The sequence below is a fragment of the Anabrus simplex genome, chromosome 9, assembly GCF_040414725.1.
Source record: "Anabrus simplex isolate iqAnaSimp1 chromosome 9, ASM4041472v1, whole genome shotgun sequence".
NCBI lineage: Eukaryota > Metazoa > Arthropoda > Insecta > Orthoptera > Tettigoniidae > Anabrus > Anabrus simplex.
Window position 1 is genome coordinate 85,610,051 of NC_090273.1, and position 18,514 is coordinate 85,628,564.

General features: G+C 41.6%; 1 protein-coding gene across 4 annotated transcripts in view; it reads left to right on the top strand.

The window, feature by feature from the left end:
• Positions 1-18,514, top strand: part of LOC136880962 (reticulon-1-A) — a 574,503-nt gene that overhangs the window by 437,454 nt on the left and 118,535 nt on the right. For 2 of the 4 annotated variants that reach the window (XM_067153514.2, XM_067153515.2), the window contains exon 2: positions 12,404-12,439. The exons of the other annotated variants lie outside the window; for them this stretch is intronic. In XM_067153514.2, the coding sequence (XP_067009615.2) occupies positions 12,404-12,439 (36 nt within the window). The remainder of the gene's footprint in view (positions 1-12,403; positions 12,440-18,514) is intronic. 4 annotated transcript variants of the gene reach the window in all.

An 18,514-nucleotide genomic window follows, 5' to 3' on the forward strand; every position in this document is an offset into this window, starting at 1 on the left:
AGAAATCTGTTGCCTGACGCCTGCCACCACAACCCTTACAGTCACAGGTTTATGAGGGATTTTCTCTTGCGACAACTACCGGCGTATTGCCCTTTGTTCCTTTCTTCCACAAATTGCGGGCAGAAGCCAGTTAGGCTTGGGTCAGATTTTGGACTTTATGTTCTCAAGGCTCTTTATATCACCATTCTCCCATACCAATGACAAGGTTCGCCTAACTACAAGTAAAAGTAAGAGTATACCTGTGGGAAAATCAATAAACATCATTATTTATAAATTATCGGCAAAATCATCCACACTGGCATACAGTTTGTGTCCGCAAAGACACTTAACTGCGCGGATATCCGCATCCGTGCAGGGCTCTAGTTATGATCTTTGATGGACTTGTATTGCTATTTCGTCCTGAATTCATAGATTGTTTTGCTAGGTTTTTTATTAGATCACGCTGCAGTTGTACCTTTGACGGCTTGTACTGCTTCTTACTCCTGTGTTCATAGATGGTTTTGCTCGGCGTTTTATGGTATCACGCTGCAGTTGTATTTTGACAATTTAGACGGGCCGACTTGTGCGAATTAGTTCCATTATCCTCAGATTTATTAAATCCACGCACTCATCTGAGTACTTTTGATGTATTGGTGAACATACTTATTGCTATGTTCATTGGGATGAAAGACAAATTTCATACAAGATAACATGTTTTGAGGTAGGCTAGGAGGAACCTGGTATAGATGTTTCCACCCAGTAAAAAAGAGCACCCGAGTGAGTTGTTCTATGCAGCACTTCATGCTTTCTTGCTTAGTGCAGCTTCTTTTCTCTAGGCCTCAACAAGCCAGAGTGCTGTCTAGTTCCCGACCATCTGTTGTTCCATGAGACCCGTACTAGTACCAATAATCATGTTATTGGCTTTACGTCCTAATAACGGCTACGTTTACGGTTTTTTGGAGACGCCTCTTGTAGATAGATTTGCTGGCACGTGAAAGAACTCATGCGAGACTAAATTCCGGCACCTCGGCGTCCTGTAACAGTCTTAAAATGGTGTAGGCTATAACTTTTATACCTGGTTTATAGCCCTCTGGTGGCCCTGATCGTTAAGGCGTTGAAGTCTGTATGGTCTGACACCATGGATAGTCGGTTGAGCCTCGTTGGTCGAAAAACTTTTCACTCAGAATGTTGGCCGGAAGGATAGAAGAGGTGGTTGTACAACATTTCTAATCACTAGATTGCGTGCCAAAAGTCTGGATCAAATTCCAAGCCTCTCCGTAGTGTTCATATGGAGTGAGGGCATAGGACGCTCTTAATGGTGATACGTCCATCGGATGGAGATGTAAAGCTTTGAATAGACCCCTTCGTGTTATTCGACAGGAGTAGGCTACGTGCCGACACTGGTTTTCACCCTCTCCCTACCTCCAACCCGCGCGCACACACACACATCCAGACGCGGAGGTTGCCCATGTGCGTCAAATAGAAAGACCTGCATCAGGTGAGCCGAACATGTCCTCGGAGACTCCCGGGCACTAAGTCATACGATTAATAGATAAACCAGGTTTATACACCGTTTGTGTGCAATTTGTTACACATGAGCCGCGAATAAACCTCCTGTGCATACATCTTGTTAGTTTATCGCTGAATTGCTTACACAGACCAGGAACCTTGTATAGCAGCGAGTGGCGAAAATGAAACGAGTGATCAGTTTATTTTAGTGTTTACTGTCCGCAGTAATCCAAGCCTAGTTTTAGTGTTATTTACCGTCTGCAGTAATATAATCTTCGTGAAAATATCCTCTACCCGTTAAGCACACATTGAAAGATTAGAAAATAACGTGATGATCTCCACAGTTTTTTTTTTTTTAATACATAGAGTTGAGCCTCTATGGACTGCGTGGTAACAACCAACTTCATTTTAGTGTCTAGATCTTGTTCTTGTTCCGGCTTTGACTTATTGCCAGTATCTTCTGAGCCCAGCGACGAGTGCCTGTTTATGCTCTTCAGACAGAGGTCCTTTCCGTCTTCTGGAAGTTGATGCCATTTTGAAACCTTGATAGTTGTTCACCAATGTTCTGAATGCGTTCCTGTCATGAATTTCTTGGTCCGAAATACCAATCTGCCTCAGATCTTTTTCGCATTCCTGGAACCATCTCGGCCTTGTTGCCTTAGATTGAATAAAATTCCATATTCTTTTTGTTAGTCGATCATCAGTCATCCTCGAGAGATGAGCTTAAAATAGTAGCCGTCTCGTCTTAATTGACGCTGTGAGAGGTTCTGTCTTGCTGTACAAATCCTCATTTGGTCTCATTCACCACTGTCCATCAACCCACCTTTTACCTAGGATTTTTCTTAGTATCCTGCGCTCTCTTTTTTTTCAGCCGGTCAGCTTGACCTTTACTACTTAAGGTCAAAGTTTCAGACGCATATAATCCCTCAGGTTTTACAAATGTGTTAGTGTCGGAACTTGGCCCCTATACTCAGACTTTTTATTATAGTTATTCTTTGTCATTTGGTATGCGTGGTCTAACTTCATCCTGACATTGATTGTTTCCTCTTCTAATCCATTCTGCTGGATGATTTCAAGATATCTGAAATTCTTGACACGACCGATTTTTCCAAGATTAGTGATCATCCATTCAGGTCCATCAACAGATGTTTGTCATATTTTGTCTTCGGAATAGAAATCTGGAGTCCTATCTTTTCAGCAACTTCTGACGGTGTCCGGACGTTTCGTACCACGGACATTCCGTACCACTTGATTTTTGAGGACATTTCGTACCACCTAGGTCGTTATCTACCTGCGAACGGTTTTCCCGTAATCTCCAAATATTTACGCCAGGACAATCCGTACCACTTGATGTCGAATTGGAATTTCATGTCCAAGCCAACGGGCGTAATGAGCCTGACATACACTTTATAAATCTGAACAAAAATTATTTACAATATTTGCTGAAGAAAACTTCTATAAAATTTTAATAATAGTCCTTTAAACTACCGTATATTTATAGCTTATTCTTTTCCTGCCGCTTTTTCGCACGAACTGCGTCGCACATGTGGATTTGGCCCTGTTTTACGGCCGGATGCCCTTCCTGACGCAACCCTATATGGAGGGATGTAATCACTATTGCGTGTTTCTGTGGTGGTTGGTAGTGTGGTATGTTGTCTGAATGTGAGGAGGATAGTGTTGGAACGGACATATACACACAGTCCCCGACCCGGCCGGGCATCGAACCCGGGACCCTCTGAACCGAAGGCCAGTACGCTGACCATTCAGCCAACGAGTCGGACTATACTTATCACTTATGTTAACGTAAATAGGCCCTATTAACACAAGAAAGTAGAATTTTTTAAGTATAAACCCTGAAACAAAACAATGCAATAGAAATACTACACGTGTTCTGGCGCAATGTGCCTGACGAGCATCAGGATGGATAATATAACCATTATTGTGAATATTTATAAACTCCTGGATTATTTCATTATCAAGTAGGTAAAATGAAAGATTCTGATGAACTGGCCGATATGGGCTTGAAGGTCACGAGGAAATAGGATACTACTGAAAGGTGGAAGTAGCTCGTATATAGCCCCCCCCCCCACGCGAATGACAAATACGAGATGAGAATTAACCCGTGTGCTAGTCAGATCAGTTGTACTCGACGGAAGGTTAACACCAGTAGTGGACGATGAATATTCATATGAATTACATTATTTACGATATTGTTTTTACTTCGCAATATTTCCCACTCTTTCAAGTGGTACGGAATGTCCTCTCCTAAATATTTTAAAGTCGTCGGCTGAGACTTCGCAGGTAATCAGACGGTCAAGTGGTACGAAATGTCCGGTGGTACGAAATGTCCATGGTACGAAATGTCCTAGAACCCTTATGACAGTCTATTGATCTTGTTGACTGCTGAATCTATGTTAGCAAAAGTGGCCAGATCATCCGCAAAGGCCAGGCAGTCAACGTACATCCCTTTGTGCTTAGGACCAAGTCTGAACTTATCTTCCTTTGTTTCTTCTTGGTCTAACCACTTCCTCCACTCTCGAATGACTGTTTCCAAAACACAGTTGAAGAGGAGTGGGGATAGTCTCATCTCCTGGTCTGACACCCGTTCTGATTGTAAACGGTTCTGAGATCTCACCCATAAATTTTACTTTCGACACTGTGTTGGTTAGAGTTTGTTTGATCAAATTTCTTGACGTATCGTCTACTCCAAACTCTTCCAAAATATTGACACAGTATTTTTACCATAGAAGACAGAATATTTTAAAGTTATGGAGGCTGGAAATATTGGTAAAATTAAACACATTTAAGAGGCGGAGTGACTCACTTCCCCTAGATGAGGGAAATGTTAAAATTTAATATCGATTTACGAAGGAGTATGCTCGAATTGTCGTTAAGAGTCAGAAATGACGTAATGAAAGATCCTACAGGTAACTTCAAATTCTCACAGCACTACGGACATGAGCGTGGAATGAGGTTAGTAATTATCAGTGACATTATTACTATGGAGCGTTTCTTAATTTAAGGAGCCATTGTGCACCCTTCTACCATAAGCTTACAGAACTAATCATCTGTTCGGTTTTTTGTGCGACATCGCTCACGCCTTCGTTTTCAGCGACTGAGTAAGAACATGTCTAAGCTTGGGAAAGTAGTGGTCGTGGGTTTAATGAAGAAACAGCCCCGGCATTTGCCTGTTATGAAGATAAAGTAAAAGATCTCCAGTGTTGTAGACCGTGGGGCTCAATCACCTACATGACCCATAGGCCTACTCTAGGAACGAAATATTACCTAGTGATCCTCTTAATGAGAGTTTTTACTGTTAAACAAGTAAATTATTAGATCTTAGTGTAGCAATCGTCTGCTTGAGTTTTTTTTGTTGTTGTTGTTGCAAAAACTCAACATAGTCCAGTGCTGGTCTTTTCCTGTTATCTTTTATCTTATCCTACGCGACCCACTACTTCCTTGTTTATAAACTTACAAATCCAGTTTACTTTTAGCAGTTATTTCGATATCTAAATATCAGATGCTTCCAACAGCTATAATCCAAAGGAGTTGCTTTTCAACTTTTTTAAAAAGTGGCGGTTCATGTTTTAGATCCATGCAGCACAGTACTCCAAACTTTACATTTATAGTCAAAGGTTTATATCGACGGAAGTTAAATCCATAAAATTCTTCTGTGAGGGCACTTCTCTATCGTCAGTTTTTATTTTATAGATCACACCCTTCCAACGATACGTATTTTAATTTTGTTGATTTCCATTTCGAGGAAGGCGAGCACGTGCCTTGTAAAAGGTGTATCTATTTGAATGACTTGAAAAGGCGAAAAAGATGTGGAATATTCTCTAACGTATACTCTGCTCCCATCACTGCTGCTCTTGCCCTGAATACACACAACACTTCTACTGGTACAGTTTTCGTGGAGCTGTTGCCCATGCTATTCATGCATGGGAAAGCTGCAGTCTAGAAATGACTTTGAGGATCTATTTTCTTCAATAAAATATTAGGACTTGTATACTGGTAAAAGTTATAAATCACTACATAAGGCACATAAATAAGTGTGGCGTAATTGTTTCATCATCACGTTCGTATGGAGCAAGTTTGGCGACTGGGTGGCCTGGGCTGCATGTTGAATTCTTCTTCCCTAGCCTTACCCTCCTCCTCCCCCCAATTTATTGTGGTCGGCACTTGGTGAGGATTTAGCCCAGTTATACGGAAGGGTGCCTTTTCCTGGCGCCTACTCTATGTGGAGGTTTGTTTCCACTATTGCTTGTTTCTCTGGTGGCTGGTAGTGTGGTGTTTTGTGTAGATAAAAACTCACCAACACATACTAGCAGAGCAAGAAAAGTCTCCTCCCGGCTGGGAATCGAATCCGGACTCTTGTGAACTGAAGGACGGTACGCTGACAATTTGTCAAGGAGCAGCTGTCTGTGAAATTTCTTCCAATTATTTGCGTGCTTTCCCCTGTGGGTGGTTGTGTGAAAATTCATCCACCGTATCCCCTGCCTATCACGAGAGCAAAAGGTGGGACCCCAGTTGTACGTCCTTTTAAAAACAACCTCCCACCACCACCACCACCACCACCACCACCACCCTTAGAAGCTCTGTACTTGGTAGCTTGGGTTGGAGGCAACGGGGCCCCGTGCTGACTCTGATATTCTCAGGCTCCTCACTGTCAGCTTTCTTATCCAACTTCCGTTGGTCATTTCTTGTTCTCTTCCGATATCAGTATTATATTTACCGAAGCTTAAGAAGGACTCTCATTTTCACGCCCTTCGTGACCTTCCCTTTCTTATGTTGACACTTTTTTTTGATGGGTCGGACCTCTCCATTCTTCCGATTAGTGTTAAGTGAGGATGGTTGCCCAGTTGTACTTAATTTGTAAACAAACAACCACCACCACCACCGCCACTTGTGTGCTAGACTATCTTCCTTGTTCGACCTTCGTGGGTCTAATTAATCTTGCGACGTTGATGTTTTGTGAGGCCTGGGACTCCCATCTTACAATCTTTCATAGCCTTTTTCCTATGGATTTGAAGTCTTCGTCGTACCTTTCCATTTCCTCTTTTTTTTTTTCTTCTTATTTTATGCGTTAATTTACAAACCTTCTTGCTACAGTGACTTCTGTCACTGTCTGCTTTATTATTCGACTTGGGGCCGGTTCTACCACCTACTGGTAAAGTAGCGCCTAACTTGCCCTCCGCGTAAAAGGATGTTTCCGTTCGACCACTCCCAGGTAGCGCTATCGGCAGCATAAATCGTCGTTACCCGGCGCGTACTTTATCGGCCACTCAGAGGGCCCGATAAGACTTTACCTGCCGGGCAAGTTTTGAGAGCTGAACATTATTAGCTGTATTTCTGGTGACATACAACTCAGATGAGCTTAGTGTACTGTAAAAAGAATTACACTGTAACAGTGGTCGATATTGTATCACATGATTTTGAACATTAATGCTTCCTTTGAGTTGCAACGCTCACACCAGCCTCTCGCATCCAAACACGCTGCCTTACATGACAGGTTATAACTGGCGTAAGAAAATGTAATCTCGAGATTTTAATCCCAATTAGGTATTGATTTTGAAGCTCGGATTAAAATCACGAAAGCTCGATAAAATCGTTTTCCATAACTCTTAAGACTCCCCTTAGGCTTTTTGATGATAGTCAACCGATGCAAGCACAGGAAAATGAAGACAATCGAAATGAGCTTCATACATCTGACGATAGATAGCACCACACTAGAAAGCGAAGTCGCTGAAAATCAGTCTAGCCAACTCCGTATATCGGTGTCCAGCTCCGGGTAGCTACCCAGCGCTTGCGCGGAGGTGGTTGCATGCAAGGCTAAGTACCAGCTGATTTACACCCCCAGGTAGTTTACCTCCCGGGCAGCTGCCAGCCACTTTACCAGCAGATGGTAGAACCGGCCCTTGGTTGTATGAATTTCGATATAGTGTGGTCTTTACTCTCGTATGTTCGGTGAGCTGTGTGATCATTCCAATCATTTTTCAAAATTCCTAATACATTCGGAGAAATGGAAGGGCTCAGTTATAGACTAGAAAAGAACGTTACGTGCTCTGCTACACTGGTCGTGATTGCTGTATTCAGGACGGAAGCTAATTTACTATGCTTATCTTTTGAACTCACTCGTCTTGTTACGTCACTGGTTTCTGGATCGATTCTTCCCTGCCATGCTACGCCGCCGTTCTGAATGCTCGCAGCAACAGAGTTTTGTGGGATTACTTCAAACGAAACTTAAATGTTTGCCGTACCTACTGTATTTTCTTTGAACCTCTGTTGATTGTAGCCTCTGAATATCAGTAGGTCATTGATGACAAATAAGTTTTCCTTAGTAGGCTAGATATCACAGGATACACCCATTATCTCGTCTTTGACCAGATGTACAGAGATTTGATAGGGCACATTTTACGGCACCTTAGCTTAATTTAGTTTTTAAGTGAAGTGTAAGGGGTAGACCAAGGCATGGAGAGTATAGTACACGTAATATTCTGTGTAGTAGTTGCGTAGAAATAAAGGTTAGCATGGAATTTAATGGCATGGGGACTTCAAACAGCTGTATGGACGACCGGAACTACGTCTTAAAGATATACAGTACAGGATGATTCATTTAAGGCAGGCAGTTTTTAATACTATTTCTGTTTGCTGATAGCTGCAAAAATGGTTACTGAATATATAGAATCTGTGGGAGAATACATACCCTCCCCGTAGCTAACAGTAGTCTGAACATGACCACCTTCTGCCTGTACACACATCCGTAACAGTCTCTGCACGTTTCTGGCAGTTCACTGCAGTACGTCTGGGTTAATATTGTTGATTTCAGTGACAATATTCTTCTTCAAAATCTTCAGTTCTTCGCCAATTATTATAAACTAATCTTTAAGGTATCGCACAAGAAAAAATCTGGCAGCGTGTGGGCAGGCGACGTGGGAAGTCCTCATATCGGTGAAATATAACGTATATCCTCATTGGTCAGTCGAAGAAATGAAAGTTTCTGGATTCAGCAAAACTTTCTCCTTTTGTGGCTGTGTCGATATTTTTCGTTGCTCTTTTCAACTTGTGTAATTATACAGATATTAGCGCTGTAAATATGCTTCACAGAATATTGTTTTGATAATACCATATTGTGTAGTAAGTAAAATGTTACGGAACTGATCTAATGTAGCATAATTAAGCATGTCGATAAAAATTCTAGGCCTATTTGTAGTAACTCCACAAACACATTTTGACAGAAACCATTTTCCACTATAATAGCCAGATTTGTAGATGTTGATGGTTGATAATTCTTCGTTCTTCCCTTGTGGTCTTGTGACATGTTTATCTGTGTCGGTGCGACGTAAAGCCCTAGTAAATAAATAAAAATAAATAATTGTGACATGTTTGTAGAGGGAAGAATGCTTTTTCAACATAAGTCTGTAAGTGGGGTGTGATTTTGATATAAAAACTTACTTCATGAATTCATGAAACCTTCTCGTGCTGCATTTTTTCTAGATATGTAAAGTGTATTATTGTCTAATTTTTCTGTCATTGATACATTCGGATGAGTGATAAGTGCGTATAAACCTTTTTCTTAATAGTACTGTACGTTCTATATGTACTTTTTACCCTTGGTTAGGAATTACCGTCCTAGTTTCTTCATATTTTTTCGTATCGTAATTTTAGTTCCATTATAGTTAAAGGTAGATTCCCTTCATAATTGATCACCTAACTCCTCTGGATTCTTGGTAATATCTACCTCCGGATCACAAGATCGTGGGCTCTAACCTGACGTATTTAAACTTTTGAAGGGTGAAAAAAGTCCAATCGGCACTCATTGTTGTGCTATGTCGGCATATAAAAGATCTGGTGACACATTTGATGTTTACCGGTTTTAGGAAGCTCAGCCGTATATCGCCCAACAGAAATCCGTTTTTGTTGCCTGGTTGAATAAAATGTAACGCCGAAATTGACACACATGCAGCTTGAATGGCGTCAAATCAAAATGCCTGCACACGGTAGCTGAGGCGTTACGATTATTATTATTATTATTATTATTATTATTATTATTATTATTATTATTATTATTATTATTATTATTATTATTATTATTATTAAAGTTAAAACGCCTGATCTGTGTTGCAGAATTAAACCATTCTTAGTAATGGTGATAGGAAATGAACTTCTATCTGGATGACTAGTCATTAATTCATTTATTCATAAGTTATGCTTTCCACCACCGGTTGTTTGCTGTGAGGGCCAGTACTCACGTCTGTTGTACCCTCGTACCACCTCTGAGGAGAAACTTTCCATAGGCTGGTTTCTGTACATACCGTACACGAAGGAACGACTGCTTTTCAGAAGTCCAATTTGCGTACGAGTCAATTGGACTAACATCGGGTTTCTTCACCGGGAGACCATTGAAGAAAATCGCACAAATCTCCGTATCAGCTTCCATCCGTCTGCAGAATTCCAGCAAAGTTCTGGCTGTGCCTGGAATCTCTTCTTGACGCTGTTCCATCCCTAGAAGTGTCTTACTCGTACAGTACGGGAATTTTCTTTATATCAGTCAACCCATACTCGTTTATAGAAAGATAAATTAGGGATTGGAATTATTTGACGACGGAGAAGCATTTCTGGTAGACGACAGCGTTTATAAATAAATAAATATATATATATATATATATATATATATATATATATATATATATATATATATATATATATATTTCGTGCAACGCATCTTCAATTTCCCAAGGAACAAAATCCTGACACTATCATGAAGCCTCGCAGAAAACTTCTCGTACTGCCGAACGAAATTACCTTGTTTTGCATCGACACTTCTGTACGTTTTTGCACGAATCTTTCCGCAGTTTGCAATAAACATCCACGCTTCGTCTAAAACGGTCAGACCACCTCCGATCTGCTGTCAGATGACGCCTGTACCTCTTCTTGCAGTTGGTTCGCTCTGCTATCTGGGTTCAGACCCGAATGCTGACTTTCCGTACCACCGTCAGACATAGCCAGTTATGAACAGTGTTTTTCGCCAAAAGTAACGATACGGCTGATAGTTGGTTGTAACATAGAGAACCATAGCATGCAGTGTCATAGTGTTCCCGGAAGCATTCAATTTGCGAATTCTACACAGCACTGGTAGTCACTTTTACTGATATGTTTCGGTTCGGTCTTTGTCAGAAACACAGATTCCAGTGATATATACCCCCTGTGGGTAGGGGCCGCAGACGAAGAATACACCCACAGTATCCCCTGCCTGTCGTAAGGGGGCGACCAAGGGATGATCGAATTGGAACCATGAGACTACTTGTAATTAGTACCGCCATGCGAGGATCATGGGTCGCTTTACTTGCGCGTAGTACCACTATGTTAAGTACAAAATAGGTTTATGATTAGTAACAGTGTGCGTTGCCGGCTTTTACAATACCTGCGATTAGTACCACTATATGAGCGACACCCTGGTTCTAGCTTGCCTATGATTAGTACCCACTATATGAGGAACACCGCGGGATAGTGCGGCGTCCCTGTGGATAGTACATTATGTGATGAACACCATAGGTTTGCGTTGCCTGTAACTGCCGCCGCCAGGTGCGAAACATCATAGGTCTGTATTTCATGTGCGAATTTCATTACTTGTGAGTAGTACCATACTGTGTGGAATACCGCGAGTCTACGCTACTTTTGATTAGTACCGCAACATGACAAATGCCATGGTTCTGCTTTCCTAGCGGTAAGTACCATTATGAGGAGCGGATGACTTGGATTTTGGACCCTTTTAGACTACAAGCATAATCGATTCAGTATTGTGCTATAGAAGCAGTCCCTTGGTCAGTAATACTATTGTTTAACGTCAGTTTCTGTGAATGTGAGGCATTGCTGGTCGGATACACTGATTGTCTTAAATTCATACCCGTCCATTCATTCTTCGTCCTTACGTTTTGAATTCTTGTCGGCGGAGGGTTTTATCTTTTAATTTGTCATCACATTTCGTCTCATTTCGTGCCATTAGGGGCCGATGACCTAGATGTTAGTCCCCTTTAAACAAGCATCATCATCACCACCAGGTAATATATGTATATCGTCGCAGTATGGGATTCTCTGTAGATCTTTCCACACGAAACCAATGCATCTGGCACTTTTGGCTGTGTTGGAAGAACTTCAATTTGCAGCGGTGCTTCATAATAGCATTCCCATAATATATGTACGGGGGAGTGGGGAAACTTTCAGCAGCCTTAAGCTTCACATTGCCCGACCCATCTTAACAGAAACAAGCAGCGCTGCTTTTGCGTGCCTTTTGCACGTTTCAATATTCAGTGTCACGTTTCAAAATAATCCAGATATAGGCTAAGTGAATGAACCACTTATTTGTTAATTTGCTTGATCATTTTTAATCCTCGGTGCGAGTACCAAATGTCATACGACGGGTTGTAGGATTCTTTTCAGCATAAGTACACGGTCATGAGCTGTAATAAATCAATGCTGGAAATATAAAGGCTACTTCTAAAACCATTTATAGCATATAGATGAATACGTGCAGAAAACACAACCATATTCTGTGTGAAGAACTAAATATTAGCATATTTACTGAAATAATCCTACAATATAGTATTAGTTATGTAGACAAAAATGATACATTGCTTGCTTGATGATAGTAATTGGTTGAAGGTAACTCTTGACGTGAACATGAATAAGTGATCTTTCTATCCGTATGTCGGAAAGAAAATGAACACACTTTTACTTCATTTGATACACTAATGTAACGTAACCTACGCAAACTATATAGTCACCTGTTAAAAGAACCATCATGGATCACGAGTACACTTATTTCTTTCTATAATTTTGCTGTAATTATACTGCTTGGTTGCATTTTGGTCTAAAATGGTGCTTGCCTGCTAACCACTAACTCTCATTCTTTCAGATGCATGGTTCAAGCCCGAGAGGCTACACCCTAAAGGTGAGTCTTTTGTAAAAAAATCTTCTTCTTTCTCTTTATTTTTGCATTATGGTAACATTTTAATTGCATGCTAACTTCTGGGTGCTGAGTATGAAGGATGAAGGTAGACAGTTGGCATCTGTAGACATAGTACTGTGTTTTAGGTATACAATCTTCCTTGATTCTTTACTATACTTACCAGTGAACAAAATTTAGTTCGTGATTTTATTGAACGAGGAAAACAATCGTTAAATTAGTTCTTGGATCCATTCCAGATTTTTCTGCTTTTATTCTTAAAACAGAAGTCTCCTTTTTAGAAACGACTTTGCTCTGTTGCACCAAGCTTGCTTCCAATGCGAAGTTCCTGTTGGAAGGAATAATTTATTGACATTCAAATTCATAAGTTAGTGGAATTGTTTAGGCATATTTATAGCTCGGTAATGGGGCAACGGATTTCCTTTGTGTTCACTGTGATTCTGTTATAGATCGAACAACTTAGCAGCACACGTTCGTTTGTTAATTCATTGTAATAGATTTGTGTCCAGTATCATGTATGCCATACAGATACATGTGGATAAATGAACTTCAGTCCATGTAATAATAATAATAATGATAATCTGCTTTGATCGTTGCATTAAAAATTCCGTAATGTCCACCTGTAGCCTGTGCAAATTCCGCCAATCTTCAAGCGTTATGTATTTTTTTTTCTTCCATTACTTGGTACTAACGCCTCATAAATTCACACACTTATCAAAGTGTGTGGTTTCATCGCCAGAATTTTCATTCTTTGTATTAACGTAGCAGACTGCCTTTATACGGGTGTCTCAAACCTTTTGGGTCAAATTGAAATAAGTGATAGTAGGTCCACAACCGATTATATTGAGATAGGGCATGGCAACAGCGCATGAAGTTCTGTCGCATTCTCTCAAAGATCCCTGGTGACTTGTACCAGAAGACAGGCAAATTGGACCCTAGCAAGCAGGTCTTCATCCGCTTCCACGGGGGTTTCATACAGACTTAACGTAACCCCAGAGGAAGTCCAGAGGTGTGAGATCCAGTGATCGCGCTGGCCATGGGACAGGACCTTCGCTTCCAATCCAACGCTGAGGGTACGTGTTGTTCAGGTGCTCGCGGACATTTACATCGAAGTGAGCTGGTGCACCGTCGTTGAAACCACATCTTTTCGCGGACAACAAGGGGGTACAGTCTCCAGGAACTGTGGCAGTACATCTCTCAGGAACACAAGGTAACGTGGACCAGTCAAACGGGGAGGTCTTGGACAACGCCCTCACATACTTCGACATAGCATCGTTGCTGGATGCCACAGATGTGGGTGGCGTGGGGATTATCCCCACCCCAGACATGGCTGTTGCGGTTGTTGAAAACACCACGGTGAGTGAGACCTCATCCGTGAACAATACTACCTGTACAAAGTTCGGCACTACAGCACTGCGGTGGATAATCCATTGGCAGAAGTGAACGCGGGGTCCCAGTCCCAGTGCTTGCACATGTTCTTTGTGATAGGGATGCAATACCTGTTCCCCCAGTACTTTCCACACTGTATCTTTCGAAGTGTGCGTTTCACGGGCAAGTTGACGGGTGCTTTATTGTTGAGTGGTCGGCTACATGATCCAACACAATCTCGGTCTGGTGTTCGGACATGTTTTTGGCGGGAACCTTCGCCGGCTCTCTGGCGTGAAAGACCCCGTCTCTCATAAGTTAGTATACACGGTGATAAACTTCTTCCAGTTCGGATGACGCTTGTTGGGAAAGCGTTCTATGTACATTCATGCTGCTTTACGGGTACTATATCCTGTCGCACCGTACATTAAATACATGTCTGCCAGCTCCGGTTACGAGTAACGTTCCATCTTTGAGTAGCGTCATGCACCGAACACACCTTACCATAGACATATCACAAGCTGTCTGATGCAGTGGACAACTGACACCAGGGATAGTGGTGTGTGTGTGTGTGTCACAGGCTAACATTAGAACCGCCGCTCAGTCATTTGTGACCCAGCTGTTAGTTCTTTCTCCCCTATCTTGTGCAAAATAACTTTGTAGTAAGTGTACATCCAAGAAATATACTACATAGTACCTGCGCTGGATATTTTATTTGAAATTTAATACACATAATGTATTTTGATGTAGAAGTAGAATGTTTAGTATACAAATAAAGAACATGTAGAAAATAAGATTGTCCCACTTCGTTGACCACAATGAGTCCAGTTCTAATCCCTTGTTCCTATGGCATCGCGAATGTACAGTATAGCAAGAAAGGTTTCCATCTCAACTTTTAGAGATCAATCATCTGACATCAGTACAGACGATGTACATTATGCTACGTATAGTTCCTTTGTAGGAATGGCATTTAACACGACACACGTTGAGAATACATAATATTCCTTGGCTGCACACCTGCTACAAATATTTTTGCCGATGATAGGGAGGAAAGAACTAACAACTGGATCACAAATGACCCAGTCGCGGTTCGAGTGTTAATGAGCAGATATGATGCGGTCGTCACATGTCACGTGCTATGAGTTAAGTTGTGTACAGTAAGTCGTCTATGGTCAGGGGTGTACGCTGTTTATCACCCGCTGCCTGTTTGTGTACAACAGACACCAGGATCTTGGCAAGAGTGCGGCAGAACTGCTTGCTCCGTTGCAATACATGCATTGAGACTGACGGTAGTCACTTCGAACCACCTTTGAACAGTTACCATGAGCTACGTTATTGTAATGCGGTGTACGCTATGTCTATAACACAATAAATATCCATTTCCGACATTGATTCCCCATCTCAATATAATAGGTTGCGGACCCTCTATCACTAGCCTGTTTACTGTCGAAATAGCGGGGAGTCTTGTAATTGGGGGTTTATATAATGCGAATAAAATTCTGTTAGAATTGACTGGGTACAATGAGTCGTCTTTCTTCCCTTATTTCTCAATTCGCTATTATTACTCCATGTGTCCGACTCGTTGGCTGAAAGGTCAGCGTACTGGCCTTCGGTTCAGAGGGTCCCGGGTTCCATTCCCGGCCGGGTCGGGGATTTTAACCTTAATTGGTTAATTCCAATGGCACGGGGGCTGGGTGTATGTGTTGTCTTCATCATTTCATCATTACGCGCAGGTCGCCTACGGGCGTGAATAGAAAGACCTGCACCTGGCGAGCTGAACCCGTTCTGGGATATCCCGGCACTAAAAGCCATGCGACATTTCATTTTTTCATTACTCCATGTGCTGAGAGAAACAGGAAATTGACTTGAAATGATAAGATTCTGTGCTAGCTAGTTGTAACAGCCGAACTCAAAAAGCACTTCTGTAGATAGGGTTTATTGTTTCAGCACATACCGCGTACACCGAAGAGCCATTACGTTATGACCACCCCAAAGAGAACGAAACGTCGAAATTTGCCCAGGTTGCTTAGTTGGCGTCAGTCTGAAATTTGCATTTCAGTTAGCGGTTCAATTATGTTCATTCCTGCCTTATTTCTTTACCTGAAATTTAAAATATAAGGTGTATGATTTTCTTTAAATTTACGAAATGTAAATTTTTTATCAAAGTTGTCTGTAGACTTCGCAAACCCGCCAAGTTGGACTGCAGATGACAGGTGGTATTTTAACTACTTCGTTTTACTTCTATACAGCTATTCACAATAAACTTACACTTTGATTTTTGAGAAACTCAGCTCACGGTGAACGGAAGTCTTACATTGCACGATGTGCCGCGCGAGTTTTACTTTGGAACTGCCTTCCGAGGTCCTGCCTTCGCCACCAGGCAAGAAAGCCGAATCGGTAAGGGGATGGAGTTTGAGACCTAACTGTGTCGTGTGGTGTTAATCTCCGTCTAGTAGCTTATGTATTCTTACTGCTACGTTCGACTTTAGAAGCGTAATTTTTTAATATTAGTATACCCTCGTTCGTCTCCCACAGACCTGGACGTAGAGATCAGACCCGGGTGTATAGCTGGGACGGCGAGCGTATATCCAGTCGGAAGCTTCTGATCCCAAAACTTGGCGCGACCTAGTGATAACGAGGGTTGTCAGTCGGCCCGCACTGGTGATAATGAGGGTTGTTAGTCGGTTTCTTTCTTCTGGACACAAGGTGCGCGTGTCGTTTAAGAAGCAAGCGAGTGCTGTCAAGAGCATGGTTGTCATATTTTGCGTCGATTGTTTAAACATCTTAGCATTTAATTTATTCTAAAGGCAATATATAAATATCCGATCATGAACTACAGCGCAAACCGATATCGCAGAATATTTTGTTTCGAGCATAATCCGTGCAGTGGTCGCAGATGTTAGAAGAAAAAAGAAAGACAAAAGAAAGAATCGGTACATAAATTCGACAAAGAACTTTCAAATAGCCGCGCATGATCGCCATGAGCTATTTTATATACAAATAGCCGTTCTCTCTACATAATGTGCTTGAATTCATATCAGAGTAAACCTATTAAAATATTACTTTATGTAGCTAATATCAGTGTCTCGTGTCAGAAAAGAAAAGTAAAATCACGAACTATGGACTGGGAGGATGATGATATAACCAGATACTAGGACCGATCAAAGTAGATGGCGAGTACAGAAGACGACCAAACCAGGAGCTATACAGTTACACTGAAAAAAATCACAGACTTAGCCTAGAAGAGGCGTCCGACATTCTATGGACATGTCACGAGGATGAACCCAACTAGGATAACCTGCCGGCTTCTCAACTACTGGGCAAACAGAAAGATAGGGACGCCATGACTAACAGAAGTGAAGAAAGACATGCAAAAACTGGGAGTAACTGAAACATCAGAATCCGAGCCCCTCTCAGAGGAATAATCAAACTAGAGTTTTCAGGACAGACAATCATGTAAAAGAGGCGCCCTTTGGACAAAGGAAAGAAGAGAGAAGCAAAACCAGAGAATGCGCGCGTATTGGGCAAATATAAAGTCCCTCTCCAAGCAGAAAAGTTGAACATCGTGGTCCTTACTCGGCCCATTCGAAGAAATAAGAATAACATAACCCTTTTCGTAACGTATTCGTATGCGTTACATACCAGCCGTTGACTTTTGAAGTTTGTCCTTTCTTTTCTTCGAAGAACTAGTAATACTTAGTAGAGTATCACTCGTGGTCACCGAACCGTATCACTGCTACTGGTGTTCGGTTGAGGATGGATGGTGTGTACTGGCAGATTTAATTCAGAATCTTATGGTGCGTTAATTTCCAGGCTTGATTCACACGGCCTCCACATTGTTGCATGAAGCTAAGTAAAAAACAATGTACTTCACAAATATTAATACTAATGAAGCAAATATTACAAGACTTTCAAACAGTGAACAAACCACGTGCGAATTGTCTGAGCTGAAAGAGACTGACGAGTATTTAATAAGACGTACATTGGCAACAGAGCTGTAAGAATTCCTGTTTGGGAATGATAACTTTAAAAGCCTACTATCACAATAAATCACTCCCCACTGAGCTAACAAGTGACGGAGAGATCAAACGTTTGCCGAACTCTTTGAGTGCCGGTGGGTATGCGTTGTCCGTCTTACAAGGGGAGGTCACGATGTCCGCATCACCAATTTCGTTTAAACTTTGTAGGTTGGTAATAAATAAATAAATAAATAAATAAATAAATAAATAAATAAATAAATTAGCCGTGTGAATCCCCTAAGGGCTACGGCCTCCTTCAATGCAGGGACAGTGCTCAGTTTAGCTCATCAGGTGAGCAGGTCCTGAAGAGCATTATTATCTTGGTTAATCTGTAGTTTGTTTCATGATAACGTATTACCGCATATTGTACACTTGTGAAGTCTCACCCCCGAGTGAATGCAATGTTGTTTTTCTGGATCAACAATTCGCGAAAACGCACTGTTGCATTGACACGTGTACACTTTTTTCCCAGGGAGGGTTTAGGTTCCTTCTAGGTGAAAGCGTAAACTTAACACTCTTCGTTCTTGCATAGCTTCTCCGAATGTTGTAGACGTTTCTTGTTATTCTTGACCTTATCCTCCGTTGAAAGTGCATATCCTCCTTCCACTATGTGTTCCGTGATGAGTTATATCACTACTTCATGCAAACGTCTGTCTGTCTGTCTGTCTGACACTCG